This window comes from Panthera onca, chromosome D2 (genome assembly GCF_046562875.1).
Source record: "Panthera onca isolate mPanOnc1 chromosome D2, mPanOnc1 haplotype 2, whole genome shotgun sequence".
In the NCBI taxonomy this organism is placed as follows: Eukaryota; Metazoa; Chordata; class Mammalia; order Carnivora; family Felidae; genus Panthera; species Panthera onca.
Genome location: NC_138349.1, coordinates 29013837 through 29029338, shown reverse-complemented (window position 1 = coordinate 29029338; position 15502 = coordinate 29013837). Strand labels below are relative to the sequence as shown.

At 38.5% G+C, this 15502-nt stretch overlaps 1 protein-coding gene across 6 annotated transcripts in view; it reads right to left on the bottom strand.

Annotated features, from left to right (window-relative positions):
- Positions 1-15502, bottom strand: part of CHUK (component of inhibitor of nuclear factor kappa B kinase complex) — a 41640-nt gene that overhangs the window by 1468 nt on the left and 24670 nt on the right. For 2 of the 6 annotated variants that reach the window (XM_060641761.3, XM_060641764.3), the window contains 6 exons: positions 15263-15372; positions 10449-10498; positions 4176-4272; positions 3733-3880; positions 3046-3179; positions 731-830 (listed from right to left, as the gene is read on the bottom strand). In XM_060641761.3, coding sequence (XP_060497744.1) covers positions 731-830; positions 3046-3179; positions 3733-3880; positions 4176-4272; positions 10449-10498; positions 15263-15372 — 639 coding nt within the window. Of the gene's footprint in view, positions 1-5; positions 75-730; positions 831-1981; positions 2220-3045; positions 3180-3732; positions 3881-4175; positions 4273-10448; positions 10499-15262; positions 15373-15502 lie in introns of those variants that run through there. The other 4 variants (XM_078434733.2, XR_009612909.3, XR_009612910.3 and 1 more) reach the window with 4 other exon arrangements.

The following is a 15502-nucleotide window of genomic DNA, read 5'->3' as shown; positions in this document are numbered from 1 at the left end:
AAAAGTTATAATTAGATGTTGACTATAAGTGGTAGGTTTATGGGTGTTACTTTTTGCAAGTTTTCTGTTTGGACCTGTTATAATAAAAAGTTGAAAAATCAAAAGTATAAGTAAAATTACAAGTTGAGAGTTTAGTTTACCTTCTTTCCTGCTAATTAAAAAAGTATTTCAAAGAGTTTTCATAAGTATTGGAAGTAAATAATTAATAAGAGGATATACAAAGAGTTGACCTTGAGACTAAATGTAGTAAAGTTAATTCAGTAAACATTTTTATTATAGTCTCTCCAAGTTTTAACAAATCAATAATTCACAGTAACCAAATCTTAATATAAATCTATTAATTACAGCTATATTAACATCATTCATTTTGCACACAGTGGTTACTAGATTTGATTTATAGTACAAATCCTGCTCCATCTTATTAGAGAAAATTGAGTGCTGAAGCAAAAAGGTACAAACCATTCAATTTCAGTGGTCACATTGCAAAAAAATGTTCACCCTTCATTTAATTTGACCAAATATGCTACTGTTGAAGATTAGTGCTGACACAATGCTAGTATAACCCATGAGTAAGAGAAGGGGGATTTGAGGTCAAGGATATTCCTCAAATGCTCTCTTTCTTCCATTCTCCACGTGAATCCCAAATGCCAGATAGGGCTCACATGGAAAGTTTAAAGCTCGCTGCATCCAACAAACCTAAAACACACACCCATATCCATATAAAACTTACCATCATACTACTGCCCTGTTCCTCATTTGCTTCATGAATAATAGTGCTTAAATGGCCAAGACAGTTCAAATTTTCTTCTATCATTTGTGCTACAGTCTCCCTGTATGATGAAAAAACAAAGCCTTTTCAAATTCAAAGGAGCATATGAACTTCCTCTACCTTCTGGTCTTCAGGGTCAGGATGATCACTGGCTTTCCTGCAACCCTGCAACCCAGCACCCCAATGCAGCTGCTTCCTACAGTCTTCAGTCCTACTTGTTAATCCAAGCTGTTGCCTCTGCCCAGCTCTAACGATAAGAAGTCTACTGTACGTCCAATCTGACTTCCCTCTGAAATATAAGTGGTGATTACATACAACCTTCCCCCCCCCCCCCCCCCCCTGAAAACAGTAACTAGGCGGTGGGGAGATAACTGCAGCACAGACAGATGAAAAATCTCTTTTTGTTTCTGGAAATTTCCTTTTCCTTACAAGCAGTGAAAACATCAGTATGCCTACTTCAGAAACACAAATGTAGGGGTGAAGATACAAAAGATCAAGGAATGTGAAAACGGTGGTTGGAAACTACAGGTGACAGCAATGAAAAAGAAAACAAGCAAGCTGATTCCTGAGGATAGCAGAACAGTGTCACAGGGGAAATGCCCAGAACCGACAAGTATCTCTGGAAATTTATATTTGAAGGAAATCCTGATTCTGGTTTCCACCTTGCCCACTTTCCTCTTCCGCATGGCCTCTATCCTCACCTTTTACCAACTCTCAGTCTCTCCTTACTAGAACCAGTTCTAGGCCAAGGATGATAGCCACTATAAGCTTAGAAGTAAATTCTAATTTAGCTCGTGTTCAACAGATGAAAACACGGAGGCCTACAGATCCCAATCCTTGGTGGTTAAGTACTATGTGTACATTAAAACTGAAATCAATTTTACTTTATAATGTATTCCTACTGGAAAATATATTTAAAACTCCTGTCTGACATGCTTTTGCTAACAACCACAACCTCAAATTAGAAATTACCTATATAGAGGTGAAATTTGCAACCATTAGCATCCCCTAACAAACCTAAATGCCTTTAACGAAAGCAAAAAGGTTAGGAATGTATTACATTTTATTTGCTTAAACTCTGTTTAATGGAGTATTTCCTAAAGTCAATCAAATTATAGCCTATGCTGCAGCTGGATGTATTGCATTGGGCCAAATCTCTAATGACCCCCAAGATATACCCTGCAACTTGCTTTCTTTAAAAACATAAAATACCTGGTATCAGCTTTCCTTCCTGCCATGTGCTTTTCTCTCATAAAAGTAGAGTACAGAATGTGCAACTGCATGACCTCCTGAGCAGTGATGTAACATGGCTGCACTTCTGCAAAACTAATTATGGGCAGAGTTTCCAGGTAATGCTGGTGCTGCTGTAGAGGTCTCCATGAGTTGTGAGAAAAGCGACAATACACAAGCTAGCAAAGAGCCACTGGCTCTGGATACGGCACATCTTGTGCTGAGAAAAATAACAGAAATGGATAGTCATTCAGCTTTTAGCAGAAGAGCAGGAATTAATAAAAGAAAATACAGGATTTCAAACGAGTTCTTATTTGCAAAACTGATTTAAGGCATTGAAAAGTCTGATTTTAGAAATACTAAGTTATAAAACAGAGTAGATTAAACTCAGTAATTCATTAGAGGGGTGGTGATCAAGGACCCGAAAATGATAAATACAAATACAAAAGACCATAATTTCTCAGAGATAAATGGTTAAGGAAGAAATAGTTTGGGTAAAAGAATTCATAAGCCAGTTACAGAGAAAGAACTTAGAACTTGGATTGAGCTCAATAAATAACATTTACTGAATATTTACTTCCCAAGCTCTTTCATACATCATCTAATTGAATTTTCACAGAAGTTCCCATTTTATAGGTGAGGAAGTGTGCACATTAAAAGAACAAAGTTAATTGGGGCACGAGGGTGGCTCAGTCAGTTGAGCATCCGACTTCGGCTAAGGTCATGATCTCATGATTCACAAGTTCGAGCCCCGCGTCAGGCTCTGTGCTGACAGCTCAGAGCCTGGAGCCTGCTTCAGATTCTGTCTCCCTCTCTCTCTGCCCCTCACCTGCTCATACACTGGCTCTCTCTCAAAAGTAAACATTTAAAAAAAATTAAAAAAAAAAAAAAAGAATCAAGTTAATTGCACAAGGTTATTACAAAGGGATAGTCAAGATTCAACCCTGGTCTATAAGGCACTAAAGATACGCTTTAACCACTATGTTCTCCTGCCTCATTCCTACCACTGCACTTGATAACTATCTATTGTTGCAAAGTGAACCCACCCATCTTGAGGAGTTACCACGCATGACAGGGGATGTTCACGTTCTGCTGAAGTTGGGGGAAGCCATGCTGATGCCTGAGGGGTTATTGCACCTTCTAGACTGGATCCTACAAGGGACCGGGCAGAACTCTGTGTCTGAAGGGGAAAAAAGTAAATAAAAAGATTATAGGCAAGCACCTCCATTGATTCATACAATTTCCTATAATATTCCTAAGATTTACACTTCTACCACTATATGTATAACCAGAGTATTTCTGTACAAAACTATTCCCCACCTTTATATATTGACCCCTTTCTTCACGGACTAAAACCAAATGTAGCTACCCCTTCTCATTCCACTTTTAGTTGGAGAAAACAAAAACAAAAACAAAAACCAGTTGAACAAAGGATTACTTTTATTAACTGGTCAGGCACGTCTACCCCCAAATTAGGTTGGGATACCCCAGTGGTCTAGGGCTAGAAGGAGTAAATATGAGACTGCAGAGGAGAGAAATAATGAAGGATGATCATGAAATCCTGCATCTGAATTGCCAGTCAGACACCAAGCAAAGAACATGAACATCAACCTAACACAAAATCCACACATGTCTAAAAGGACCCAGATCAGATCATGCTGGTAAAAAATCCTTTTTGCAGGGAATACCAGCAAATCAATGTCACGTTACATAATTCATTAAAAGTTACTTACACAGGCAATTTTAAGGAGATGCCATATTTCTTTCTGCCTCTTTCCCTGCATAAACATGACAGTATTGTCAGCTTCTTTGATGTTACTGAGGGCCATTTCCACCTTGGGCAGTAGATCAATAATCTTCTGCTTACAGCCCAATAACTTGCTGGAGAGATGAAATCACTGTCAGACAATTATACACCCCCTTCCCCCACAAGACACCATACTCCCACACCCAGCTGGGGAAATGAATCACAGTCCGTATCAGATTTCGTGACTGATCTCCAAAGCAATACACACAAACAGGACACCTAAATGCACACAGCTATGGTCCAGTTACTCAAGGTATTGCCAGATACCTTCCTGGGTCTAGTGTATTTACCAAAAAGGGATATTACACTTTAAAGGAACATGATACAAGTACCCTGGCTTTTCAGTAGGAAATAAAACAATTTCTCTACCTCAGATGACCAAACAGCTCCTTGAGAACCCGGTCCTGACTCTGAACAGTATGTACAATGATCTTCACCATTTCTGTGCTGTCGCTGTAGGAGTGATCTATAAAAGATCTCAGTCAGTAGGTATAACCTCTCTTCTGCATGAACATATCAGCCTCCAAACAAAAAAATCCTAAAAATCTGAAACTAATTTTAATTAATAAGCATCTCTATTTAAATTTAAAACTGGATTAAAAATTTAAGATTATAATATATAAATAATTATATATCTAAACACAAAGTATGTATATTTGTGTTTGTATAAAGCATATACAGGGGCTCCTGGGTGGCTCAGTCGGTTGAGCATCCAACTTCGGGTCAAATCACGATCTCGTGGCTTGTGAGTTGGAGCCCCGCACAGGGCTGGCTCACTGCTGTCAGCACAGAGCCTGCTTGGGATCCTCTGTCCCCCTCTCTCTCAGCTCCTCCCCACTCACACACTCTCTCTCAAAAATAAAACAAACAAAAAAGCATATATAAATTTATCACTCTATCTTCAACAAACCTTAGTTGTCTGTTTTGAGAAGAATATGTTACTGAGAACAAACTGAGGGGTTGATAGGGAATGGGAGGGAGGGGAGGGTGGGTGATGGGTATTGAAGAGGGCATCTTTTGGGATGAGCACTGGGTGTTGTATGGAAACCAATTTGACAATACATTTCATATATTGGAAAAAAAAAAACGAAGAATATGTTTAGTTCCCTTTAACCCATATTAACCCAAACCCCAGACACAAATGCAATTTTCTGTCCAAGAGATCAATTTTTCTTGGATAATTAACATCACTTATCTAGAAACAGCAGGACAATACATCAAACTTCCACTGGTTGAAAAGGAGACCCTTGACCCAACTAGGTTGCTTGGGATTTCATGTTTATCTGTTTACAGCCCATGAAAACTTTGAAAAAAAGCGGACTGACTTAAGCCAAATATGATGCACTAATAAAAGGACCTATAGACGCCTGACAGTTCAGTTTGACGGTAGTATGACATCTTAAACTGCCAGCTGACAAATGTTCTCAAAGAAAATGGCTGTGTGGACACAGTGAGGTCTACAGTTTATAGGAGATGGTACCCCAATTAAAACAGCAGCAACAACAGCAACAACAACAACAACAACAACAACAAAAGCATTAATTGTTATCTTTCAGAAGTGGTATTTAAAGTTTTGAAAAACCGGAAGACTGCTCATAGATCATGCTAGTATTTCCTTGGACAATAATTAATCTCAAATGCAAAAATATTATTTGTTATTACCAACTCAGTTTTCTCATTTAACCCTCACAGGAGTCCTGGGAGATGGCTACTACTGTTACCCACATTTTACTATGAAAGGGGTATCAAAGAAGGTTTTTTAAAAAGTTCAACGTCCTTTGTTATCACTGCAAAGATCTCCCCCATCGCTCAAGTTTATTCCACACACACGTCCCTGTTTGTCTCTCCCTTACCAACAACCAGACACAGGGGCTCCAAACAGGCTTCTCTCCCAACAGCACTCCTTCCTAAATCCTGTAGACCAGGAGGACAGCTTCCCCATTGTACTAGCTCTCTTAGATGGTCAGAGACCACAGAACATTAACTTTCTCCAACATACAGAATGAAGAAAGTTGTTTTTTACCATTTTCAGCTGAACTAGAGTCTCAAATCAACTCTAAGGCAGAGAAGACACTAGAGACCATGTATCAAGTATGATTATATAAACACCAATAAGAGATAAAACTTGTTACAACTAGTTTGTTCTCAAGGTAATGATCAATTCAAAGAAGCAACCTGGATAGCAAGTTTATTTCTGGGCTCTATGATATGTTAATATGCTGACAGGACTACTGCAAAGTTTTTATAAAAATAATCCAGGGGCGGGTGCCTAAGTAGCTCAGTCAGTTAAGTGTCCACTCTTGATATCAGCTCAGGTCATGATCTCAAAGTTGTGGGATCCAGCCCTACCTCTGGCTCTGTCCCAAGTATGGAGCATGCTTGGGATTCTCTTTCTTTTTCTCTGCCCCTCCCCTGCTCACTTGTACTCTCTCTCTCTTTCTCTCAAAATAAAAACACCCTTAAAAAAAATAAAATCTTTAAAAAAAATAATTCAAACAAATGTTATCACTTACTATGGAAGTTAATTTGAGCCAATGGATGGAATTTTGTATGTCTTTACCTGCAATACCCAATTCATTGGTCAGAAGACTACAAGTAATGAATATTGATTCAAGGGGGGAAAAAAAGAATTAGACTTATTCTATTGGAAATCTTAAACTTCAATACTTTATTCTAACCACAACTTCCATCACTTAAATCACTTTCTGTCAATACCTTGAACTTTTTTGTCCTCTTCTGAGCAAAATCCTAACCCTGGATCAGTCTAACCATCTGCTCTATCAGTTCCTGCAGCCATACCACTAAACACCAGCAACAAAAATATTATACTACCATCTCCTCTGTGGTCACTATTGATTCACAGGTTTTCACTTCTGCTCTGGATTCTTTTTTTTTTCTGCTCTGCATTCTTAATAAATGTTATGGATCAGCAACATCTTCCATTGCACATACCAGCTTTTAAAAATCATTAGCGCAGTCCTTAAATCTATGCCCTCATCACCTCTTCTGTTAACCCCATCACTTCTGTTAACAGTTAACCCCACTTACTTTAGGATGGGAGGCCACAAGGCAGTAAGACTCTCAACCTTCCAACCCCTACACTCACAAAAGTGTGGGTACCCACACACTCACCCTCAGTGGTAGCAAGCCTAATTGCTCCCACTATTCTCTGGAGTCAGCCTCTCAAGCTTGTTCAGGGACCAGCCCCTGTTCAGGGGCCCTTTACTAAGAAGTTTGTTTGTTTATTTAACATTTGTTTATTTTGGGGGAAGAAAGAGAGCGTGCGTGCGCCCAAGTGGAGACAGCCAGAAAGAGGGAGACAGAGGATCGGAAGCAGGCTCTGCGCAGTGAGCACAGAGCCCGACCCAGGGCTTGAACTCAAGAACCGTGAAATCATGACCTGAGCCAAAATCAAGCGTCAGCTGCTTAACCAACTGAGCCACCCAGGCACCCCTAAACTAAGAAGTTTAAGTATTTATTTACTTACTTAAGAATAACAACAAACAAACTTGTTACCTATTAACATATTTTTATTAAAAACTATTTTCCAAAAACTTTTAGTGAGAAAACTGGCCTTATTTTACCTTTCTGCAAGTTTTTTTAATCTCACCACTGATCTCATCAAAAAAGTTAAAGTATTGAGAAGCTGACAAATTTCAGTTGATGGGTACCAGTTTTCCTAAATTTGAATTTTTTGCATGAAATATGGAATTTTATCACAGACAACTAACATTGTTGGCTTTTTCCCTTAAAGTGGTGGTCATGCTTCATTAATTTTTGAGAAAATGCCTGCCACAGTGGCTTTAAGAAAAATATCAGACTTTAGTATGTAGCAGAAGCACTTTAGGAGTACTTCCTGTTTCATCACACAGAATATTTAAAAGACATATACCCAAGGGTTGAGATTTAAATAAAATTCTTAGTATTTTATCAAGGACACACTTAAATGAAACTTTTTTTTTTTTTTAACTATGAATGCATAGTGGTGAAAAGTATGACTACCTGCATAGATGGTACTAGTGCGTGGATTAATGCTAAGTAAGGAGTAAACCATTTACCCACCAATGCTTTTGTAGCATCAGTGAAAATGTCAACATAGTGAAAAAGGCAAATAATGTCTTAGTGTTATGAAACTAGTTTTGACCTCATTGACTCCCTGAAAAGGTTTCAGGAGTCCTCAGGGGTTCATGAACCAGACATTGAGAACTGCTGGTCTAGACTGACTGGCTTCTCTATTTCTTACTGTCTCATTCCTTCCTCACCCTTCTATAATCAGATTTCTGTTCCCAAAAGGCCATATTTTGTCAAGATCAACAGTGATGTCCAAACTGGTAAGCTGAACGAATATATTCATCATCATTTTTATTACCCACACCCTCTGTAGTATTTCACCCTACTGAACACTTTCTTTTTGAAACTCTCTCTGTCCTGTTCCTATCATATCATTCCTTCTACATATTCTGGTCATTTCTCAGTCACCTTTGGAGGCTCTTCTCCTTTTAGTCATTTCTTGAATGTTGGTATTCCCTGGGATTCCATCCTTGAGGATACTCAACCTACTTTTTCAGGATAATTACTCTACTCCTATGGCTGATCACTCTTAAATGGCTACATATCTATCCCCAACTTGTTTACTAAATCCATATACATATATATGGGTGTGTGTGTATGTGTGTGTATTTATATATACATACCTACATACATATATATTTAATACTGTTTATTAGACATGTCTACTTGAATATCCAACTGACACCCTAACATCAACATGTACAAAAATGAATTCATCTTCTTTTCCCATCAAGACCATCATCCATTCTACACTTCCCATTATAGCAAGTGGTCCTGCTGACCATGTACACCTAGCTGCCATAGAATCTTGAGAGGCATCATGACTCCCTACTCCAGCCCCAGCCACCCATATTCAATCCATCACCCAACACTATCAGTTCTACCTCCTAAATGTCTCTCTTGCCCTTACCCTCCTCTCACCCAGCATCTACAGCTCAGGCTCTCTACCTTAGCTCATGGCCCACTCTATACTGAGTTATGATTATTTCAATAGCCTCATAACCAATGCTGGTCTCCAGTGCAGACACATTTTAATCCATTATGTGAAATACTACCAGAGCAGTATTTCCAAAATGCTTCTGATCATGCCATTCTCCTACTATAAAACTTTTTAAGGTTTCTCTTTGCCATCATGATGAAATCCAAACTCATTACCATAACATACCAGATCCTTTATGATCTAGCCACATCTGATTCAGCCTTTCTCTCCTGAAACTCTACAATCCAACCACTGCATTTCTTCAAACATGCTAAGTATTACACATACATGTCTTTATTGATTGTATTTGTATATACAAGAGTCCATCTCCTTTCACTTAGCTATTGCTACTTATCCTTTAAGGCTCATCTCAGATGTCATCTCCTACAGGAAACCACCTCTAACTACCCCTGACCCCCAGGCAGGGTTAGGTATGTATCTTATATATATACCTCAAAAATGTCTGTAGAAATAAACTGAACAAATTCCACACCACCAAAAACCAATGTAAAGGACATCATGTTATTTATTAAAATAGAATTTCATATGTATATTAATTTGCATGTTTATAAATTTTAAAGTATAAAACATATCTTTTATTTTACTTATGTATTTGTAATTTAGGTATATGTAGCGAATTAGGGCACAGGATTCACCTTTTCAGTTCTTGTAGATACATACTTTATACTTTCCAAGGCATTATCACAAACAGTCTCTCAAATATATCACTATACACATTCACTGAGTTAGGAAAGCTAGGTTTCAGCCCCATTTTGTAGAAGAGGAATATGAGATACAAGAAAATTAGGTATGTCGTCAATAAAGTGCCCAATCTGGAATTCAAGCCTTCCAGTTATCACTCCAATGCTCTTGCCAATAGATCATGCTCTGTATTCAGCAGCTGTTCAACACGAATTGTTTTGCCAGTGTAATAAGCAGTAGTGAGGTGCAGACGAAGGCATCATTTTCAAGGTATACCTACTTTGGCCTAGCACATGGGCCTTCTGCTGATCATTCCACACCTGAACCCGCCATATCAAATTCTTTCCAACCTCTCTAATCTTAAAATTTTTTTCAACGTTTTTTATTTTATTTTTGGGACAGAGAGAGACAGAGCATGAACGGGGGAGGGGCAGAGAGAGAGGGAGACACAGAATCGGAAACAGGCTCCAGGCTCCGAGCCATCAGCCCAGAGCCTGACGCGGGGCTCGAACTCACGGACCGCGAGATCGTGACCTGGCTGAAGTCGGACGCTTAACCGACTGCGCCACCCAGGCGCCCCTAACCTCTCTAATCTTAAGCGGCACTTATTTTTTCCATCTTTCCACACATTTTCTTGCTTCCTTTTACCCTTCTTTGAGTCCCTTTTTTTCTTTCATTCCTTCCTTGCACTTCCCTTTAAAAATTTTTCTGTTTTCCTTGTTGCTTTGCCTTCCTATCCCTTAAATCCCATATGCTATACCATAAACATATCTATAGCAATACCAAAACTAGAATTTATCCTGCAGCTTGTTTAAAATCCAATCCCCTGGATTTGTTAAGTTTATACTGGTTTCCTAAAATGCCTGTGTACAGTGATAAAAGTGTCTTACCTGAAGGTCTGTGCTTTAACTGCTTATACAGATCAATGGCATGCTGTTCCCTAGGAAAGAGAAACCAATAAGCAACCTTATTGATAAGAATGTGGTAACTGCAGGAGACTTAAATACTCCATTTACAACAATGGACAGACCATCTAGACAGAGAATAAATAAAGAAACAAGGGCCCTGAATGATATATTGGATCAGATGGAGTTGATAGATATATTTAGAACTCTGCATCCCAAAGCGACAGAATATACTTTCTTCTCAAGGCACATGGAACATTCTGCAAGATAGATCACATACTGGGTCACAAAACAGCCCTTCATAAGTATAAAAGAATTGAGATCATACCATGCACATTTTCAGACCACAATGCTATGAAACTTGAAATCAACCATAGGAAAAAGTCTGGAAAACCTCCAAAAGCATGCAGGTTAAAGAACATCCTACTAAAGAATGAATGGGTCAACCAGGCAATTAGAGAAGAAATTAAAAAATATATGGAAACAAATGAAAATGAAAATACAACAATCCAAATGCTTTGGGATGCAGCGAAGGCAGTCCTGAGAGGAAAATACATTGCAATCCAGGCCTATCTCAAGAAACAAGAAAAATCCCAAATACAAAATCTAACAGCACACCTAAAGGAAATAGAAGCAGAACAGCAAAGACAGCCTAAATCCAGCAGAAGAAGAGAAATAATAAAGATCGGAGCAGAAATAAACAATATAAAATCTAAAAAAACAGTAAAGCAGATCAATGAAACCAAGAGTTGGTTTTTTAAAAAAATAAAATTGGTAAACCTCTAGCCAGGCTTCTCAAAAAGTAAAGGGAGAGGACCCAAATAGATAAAAATCATGAATGAAAATGGAATTATTACAACCAATTCCTCAGAAATACAAGCAATTATCAGGGAATACTATGAAAAATTATATGCCAACAAACTGGACAACCTGGAAGAAATGGACAAATTCCTAAGCACCCACACACTTCCAAAACTCAAACAGGAAGAAATAGAAAATTTGAACAGGCCTATAACCAGTGAAGAAATTGAATCAGTTATCAAAAGTCTCCCAACAAATAAGAGTCCAGGACCAGATGGCTTCCCTGGGGAATTCTGCCAGACATTTAAAGCAGAGATAATAGCTATCCTTCTCAAGCTGTTCCAAAAAATAGAAAGGGAAGGAAAACTTCCAGACTTATTCTATGAAGCCAGCTTACTTTGATTCCCAAACCAGACAGAGACCCAGCAAAAAAAGAGAACTACAGGCCAATATCTCTGATGAATATGGATGCAAAAATTGTCAACAAGATACTAGCAAATTGAATTCAACAGCATATAAAAAAAAATTATCCACCATGATCAAGTGGGATTCATTCCTGGGCTGCAGAGCTGGTTCAATATTCACAAATCACTCAATGTGATACATCACATTAATAAAAGAAAAGATAAGAACCATATGATCCTGTCAATCGATGCAGAAAAAGCATTTGACAAAATTCAGCATCCTTTCTTAATAAAAACCCTCGAGAAAGTCGGGATAGAAGGAACATACTTAAACATCATAAAAGCCATTTATGAAAAGCCCACAGCTAATATCATCCTCAATGGGGAAAAACTGAGAGCTTTCCCCCTGAGATCAGGAACATGACAGGAATGTCCACTCTCACCGCTGTTGTTTAACATAGTGTTGGAAGTTCTAGCATCAGCAATCAGACAACAAAATGAAATCAAAGGCGTCAAAATCGGCAAAGATGAGGTCAAACTTTCACTTTTTGCATATGACATGATACTATACACGGAAAACCCAATAGACTCCACAAAAAGTCTGCTAGAACTGATACATGAATTCAGCAAAGACGCAGGATACAAAATTAATGTACAGAAATCAGTTGAATTCTTATACACTAATAATGAAACAACAGAAAGACAAATAAAGAAACTGATCCCATTCACAATTGCACCAAGAATCATAAAATACCTAGGAATAAACCTAACCGAAGATGTAAAAGATCTGTATGCTGAAAAGCATAGAAAGCTTTTGAAGGAAACTGAAGAAGATACAAAAAAATGGAAAAACATTCCGTGCTCATGGATTAGAAGAATAAATATTGTTAAAATGTCAATACTACCCAAAGCAATCTACACATTCAATGCAATCCCAGTCAAAATTGCACCAGCATTCTTCTCAAAGCTAGAACAAGTAATCCTAAAATTTGTATGGAACCACAAAAGACCCTGAATAGCCAAAGTAATATTGAAGAAGAAAACCAAAGCAGGAGGCATCACAATCCCAGACTTTAGCCTCTACTACAAAGCTGTAATCATCAAGACAGCATGGTATTGGCACAAAAACAGACACATAGACCAATGGAATAGAATACAGCCTCCAGAATTGGACCCACAAATGTATGGCCAACTATTCTTTGACAAAGCAGGAAAGACAATGGAAAAAAGACAGTCTCTTTAACAAATGGTGCTGGGAGAATTGGACAGCAACATGCAGAAGAATGAAACTAGACCACTTCCTTACACCATTCACAAAGATAAACTCAAAATGGATGAAGGACCTGAATGTGAGACAGGAAACCATCAAAAAACATGATAAAGCAGGAAAAAACCTCTCTGACCTCAGCTGCAGCAATTTCTTACTTGACACATCTCCAGCGGCAAGGGAATTAAAAGCAAAAATGAACTATAGGGACCTCATGAAGATAAAAAAAAAGCTTCTGCACTGCAAAGGAATCAATCAACAAAACTAAAAGGCAACTGATGGAATGGGAAAAGATATTTGCAAATGGCATACCAGACAAAGGGCTAGTATCCAAAATCTATGAAGAACTCACCAAACTCCACACCTGAAAAACATATAAGCCAGTGAAGAAATGGGCAGAAGACATGAATAGACAGTTTTCTAAAGAAGACATCCAGATGGCCAACAGACACATGAAAAGATGCTCAACGTCACTCCTCATCAGGGAAATACAAATCAAAACCGCAATGAGATACCACCTCACACCAGTCAGAGTGGCTAAAATGAATAAATCAGGAGACTATAGATGCTGGCAAGGATGTGGAGAAACGGGAACCTTCTTGCACTGTTGGTGGGAATGCAAACTGGTGCAGCTGCTCTGGAAAACAGTGTGGAGGTTCCTCAAAAAATTAAAAATAGATCTACCCTATGAGCCAGCAGTAGCACTGCTAGCAATTTACCCAAGGGATACAGGAGTGCTGATGCATAGGGGCACTTGTACCCCAATGTTTATAGCAGCACTTTCAACAATAGCCAAATTGTAGAAAGAGCCTAAATGTCCATCAATTGATGAATGGATAAAGAAGATGTGGTTTACATATACAGTGGAATACCTACTTTGCAATGAGAAAGAATGAAATCTGGCCATTTGTAGCAACGTGAATGGAACTGGAGAGTTATGCTAAGTGAAATAAGTCAGGAAGAGAAAGACAGATACCATATGTTTTCACTCATATGTGGATTCTGAGAAACTCAACAGAAGACCGGAGAGGAGGGGAAGGGGGAAAAAAACCAAAAACATTACAGAGAAGGAGGGAGGCAAACCATAAGAGACTCTTAAATACTGAGAACAAACTGAGGGTTGATGGGGGTGGGGGGGGGAGGGGAAAGTAGGTGAGGGGCATTGAGGAGGGCACCTGTTGGGATGAGCACTGGGTGTTGTATGGAAACCAATTTGACAATAAATTTCATAAAAAAAAAAAAAAAAAAAAGGAAACAGAAACCATACCTCCGTATGTAAAAAAATTCAATGATTAATAATCCATAACTTGAAATGAAAAATATTATTTGAATAGAGTATGATCCCATTTTAAAGTAAGTATATATTGGGGCACCTGGGTGGCTCAGTTGGTTAAGCGTCTGACTTCAGCTCAGGTCATGATCTCACAGTCCGTGAGTTCAAGCCCTGCGTTGGGCTCTGTGCTGACAGCTTGGAGCCTGAAGCCTGCTTTAGATTCTGTGTCTCCCTCTCTCTCTGCAACACCCCCTCTCGCACTTTGCCCTCTCTCTCTCTCAAAAATAAACAAACATTAAAAAAAAATTTTGTAAAGCAAGTATATATTGCCAGTGAACATTTTACAGAAAGTATTTCACTGAGTCATAAGCAAGATCTAAAAATGCAAAATTAGAGGCGCCTGATGGCTTAGTCAGTTAAGTGTCCAACTCTTGATTTCAGCTCAGGTCACAGTCTCAGTCGTGAGATGGAGTCCCGCCTCAGGCTCTGTGCTGGGCGTGGAGCCTGCTTGGGATTCTCTCTCTCCCTCTGTCCCTACCCCACTCGTGCATGTGCTCTCAAAAAATAAATAAATAAAAATGGAAATTGTATTTATTTCACATCTGCTTTGATCTACCATCACATATACAACATCCTTGCACCAAAAACAATTAAATGGGAAAAAATGATGGCCTGTGATTAGGAAAAAAATTTGAAATTTCTATCCAGACACTTAGGAAGTTAACCTCATTTAGGACATTTAATGGACAATAACTTGGCCCAGAAGTATGTTAAGTAGGGAAAGAGTTTGTAACTTAGAATACTTGAAAAATTCTTAACACTCACATGAAAAGATGTTTTGATTAAAAAAGCAAAGGTCAACCCTGAAATTATTTCCAAAATTTCCTGTGACTAAGAAAAAACCTCCTTTTAAAATATGATGGCAATATATTTGGAGAAAGAAAAACCATAGAAAAGAACAAATACAGGCTTAATCTGCCAGATCTACACAGAAAGAATCGTCTGCTACAAAAAAATTATAGACACTCATACCAATAACACAAGACTTTCTTACAGAGATTCCATCAAGTCTCCCTGACGTCTTCCATAAGGGCTCTTCTGCAGCTCCATGATTTCAGTATGCAGGGACATGATCTGATCCTCCAGGTAACCAATGACACCCACCTAAAATGTGATGAAACACAAAAGAAACGACAGGCTCACCACCACACAAACTGGAAAAGAACTCAGAGAATGACTTGCTGCAACAGTAGAATTAAATGATTTAATACAAAACACCGATGTTGTTCAAGTG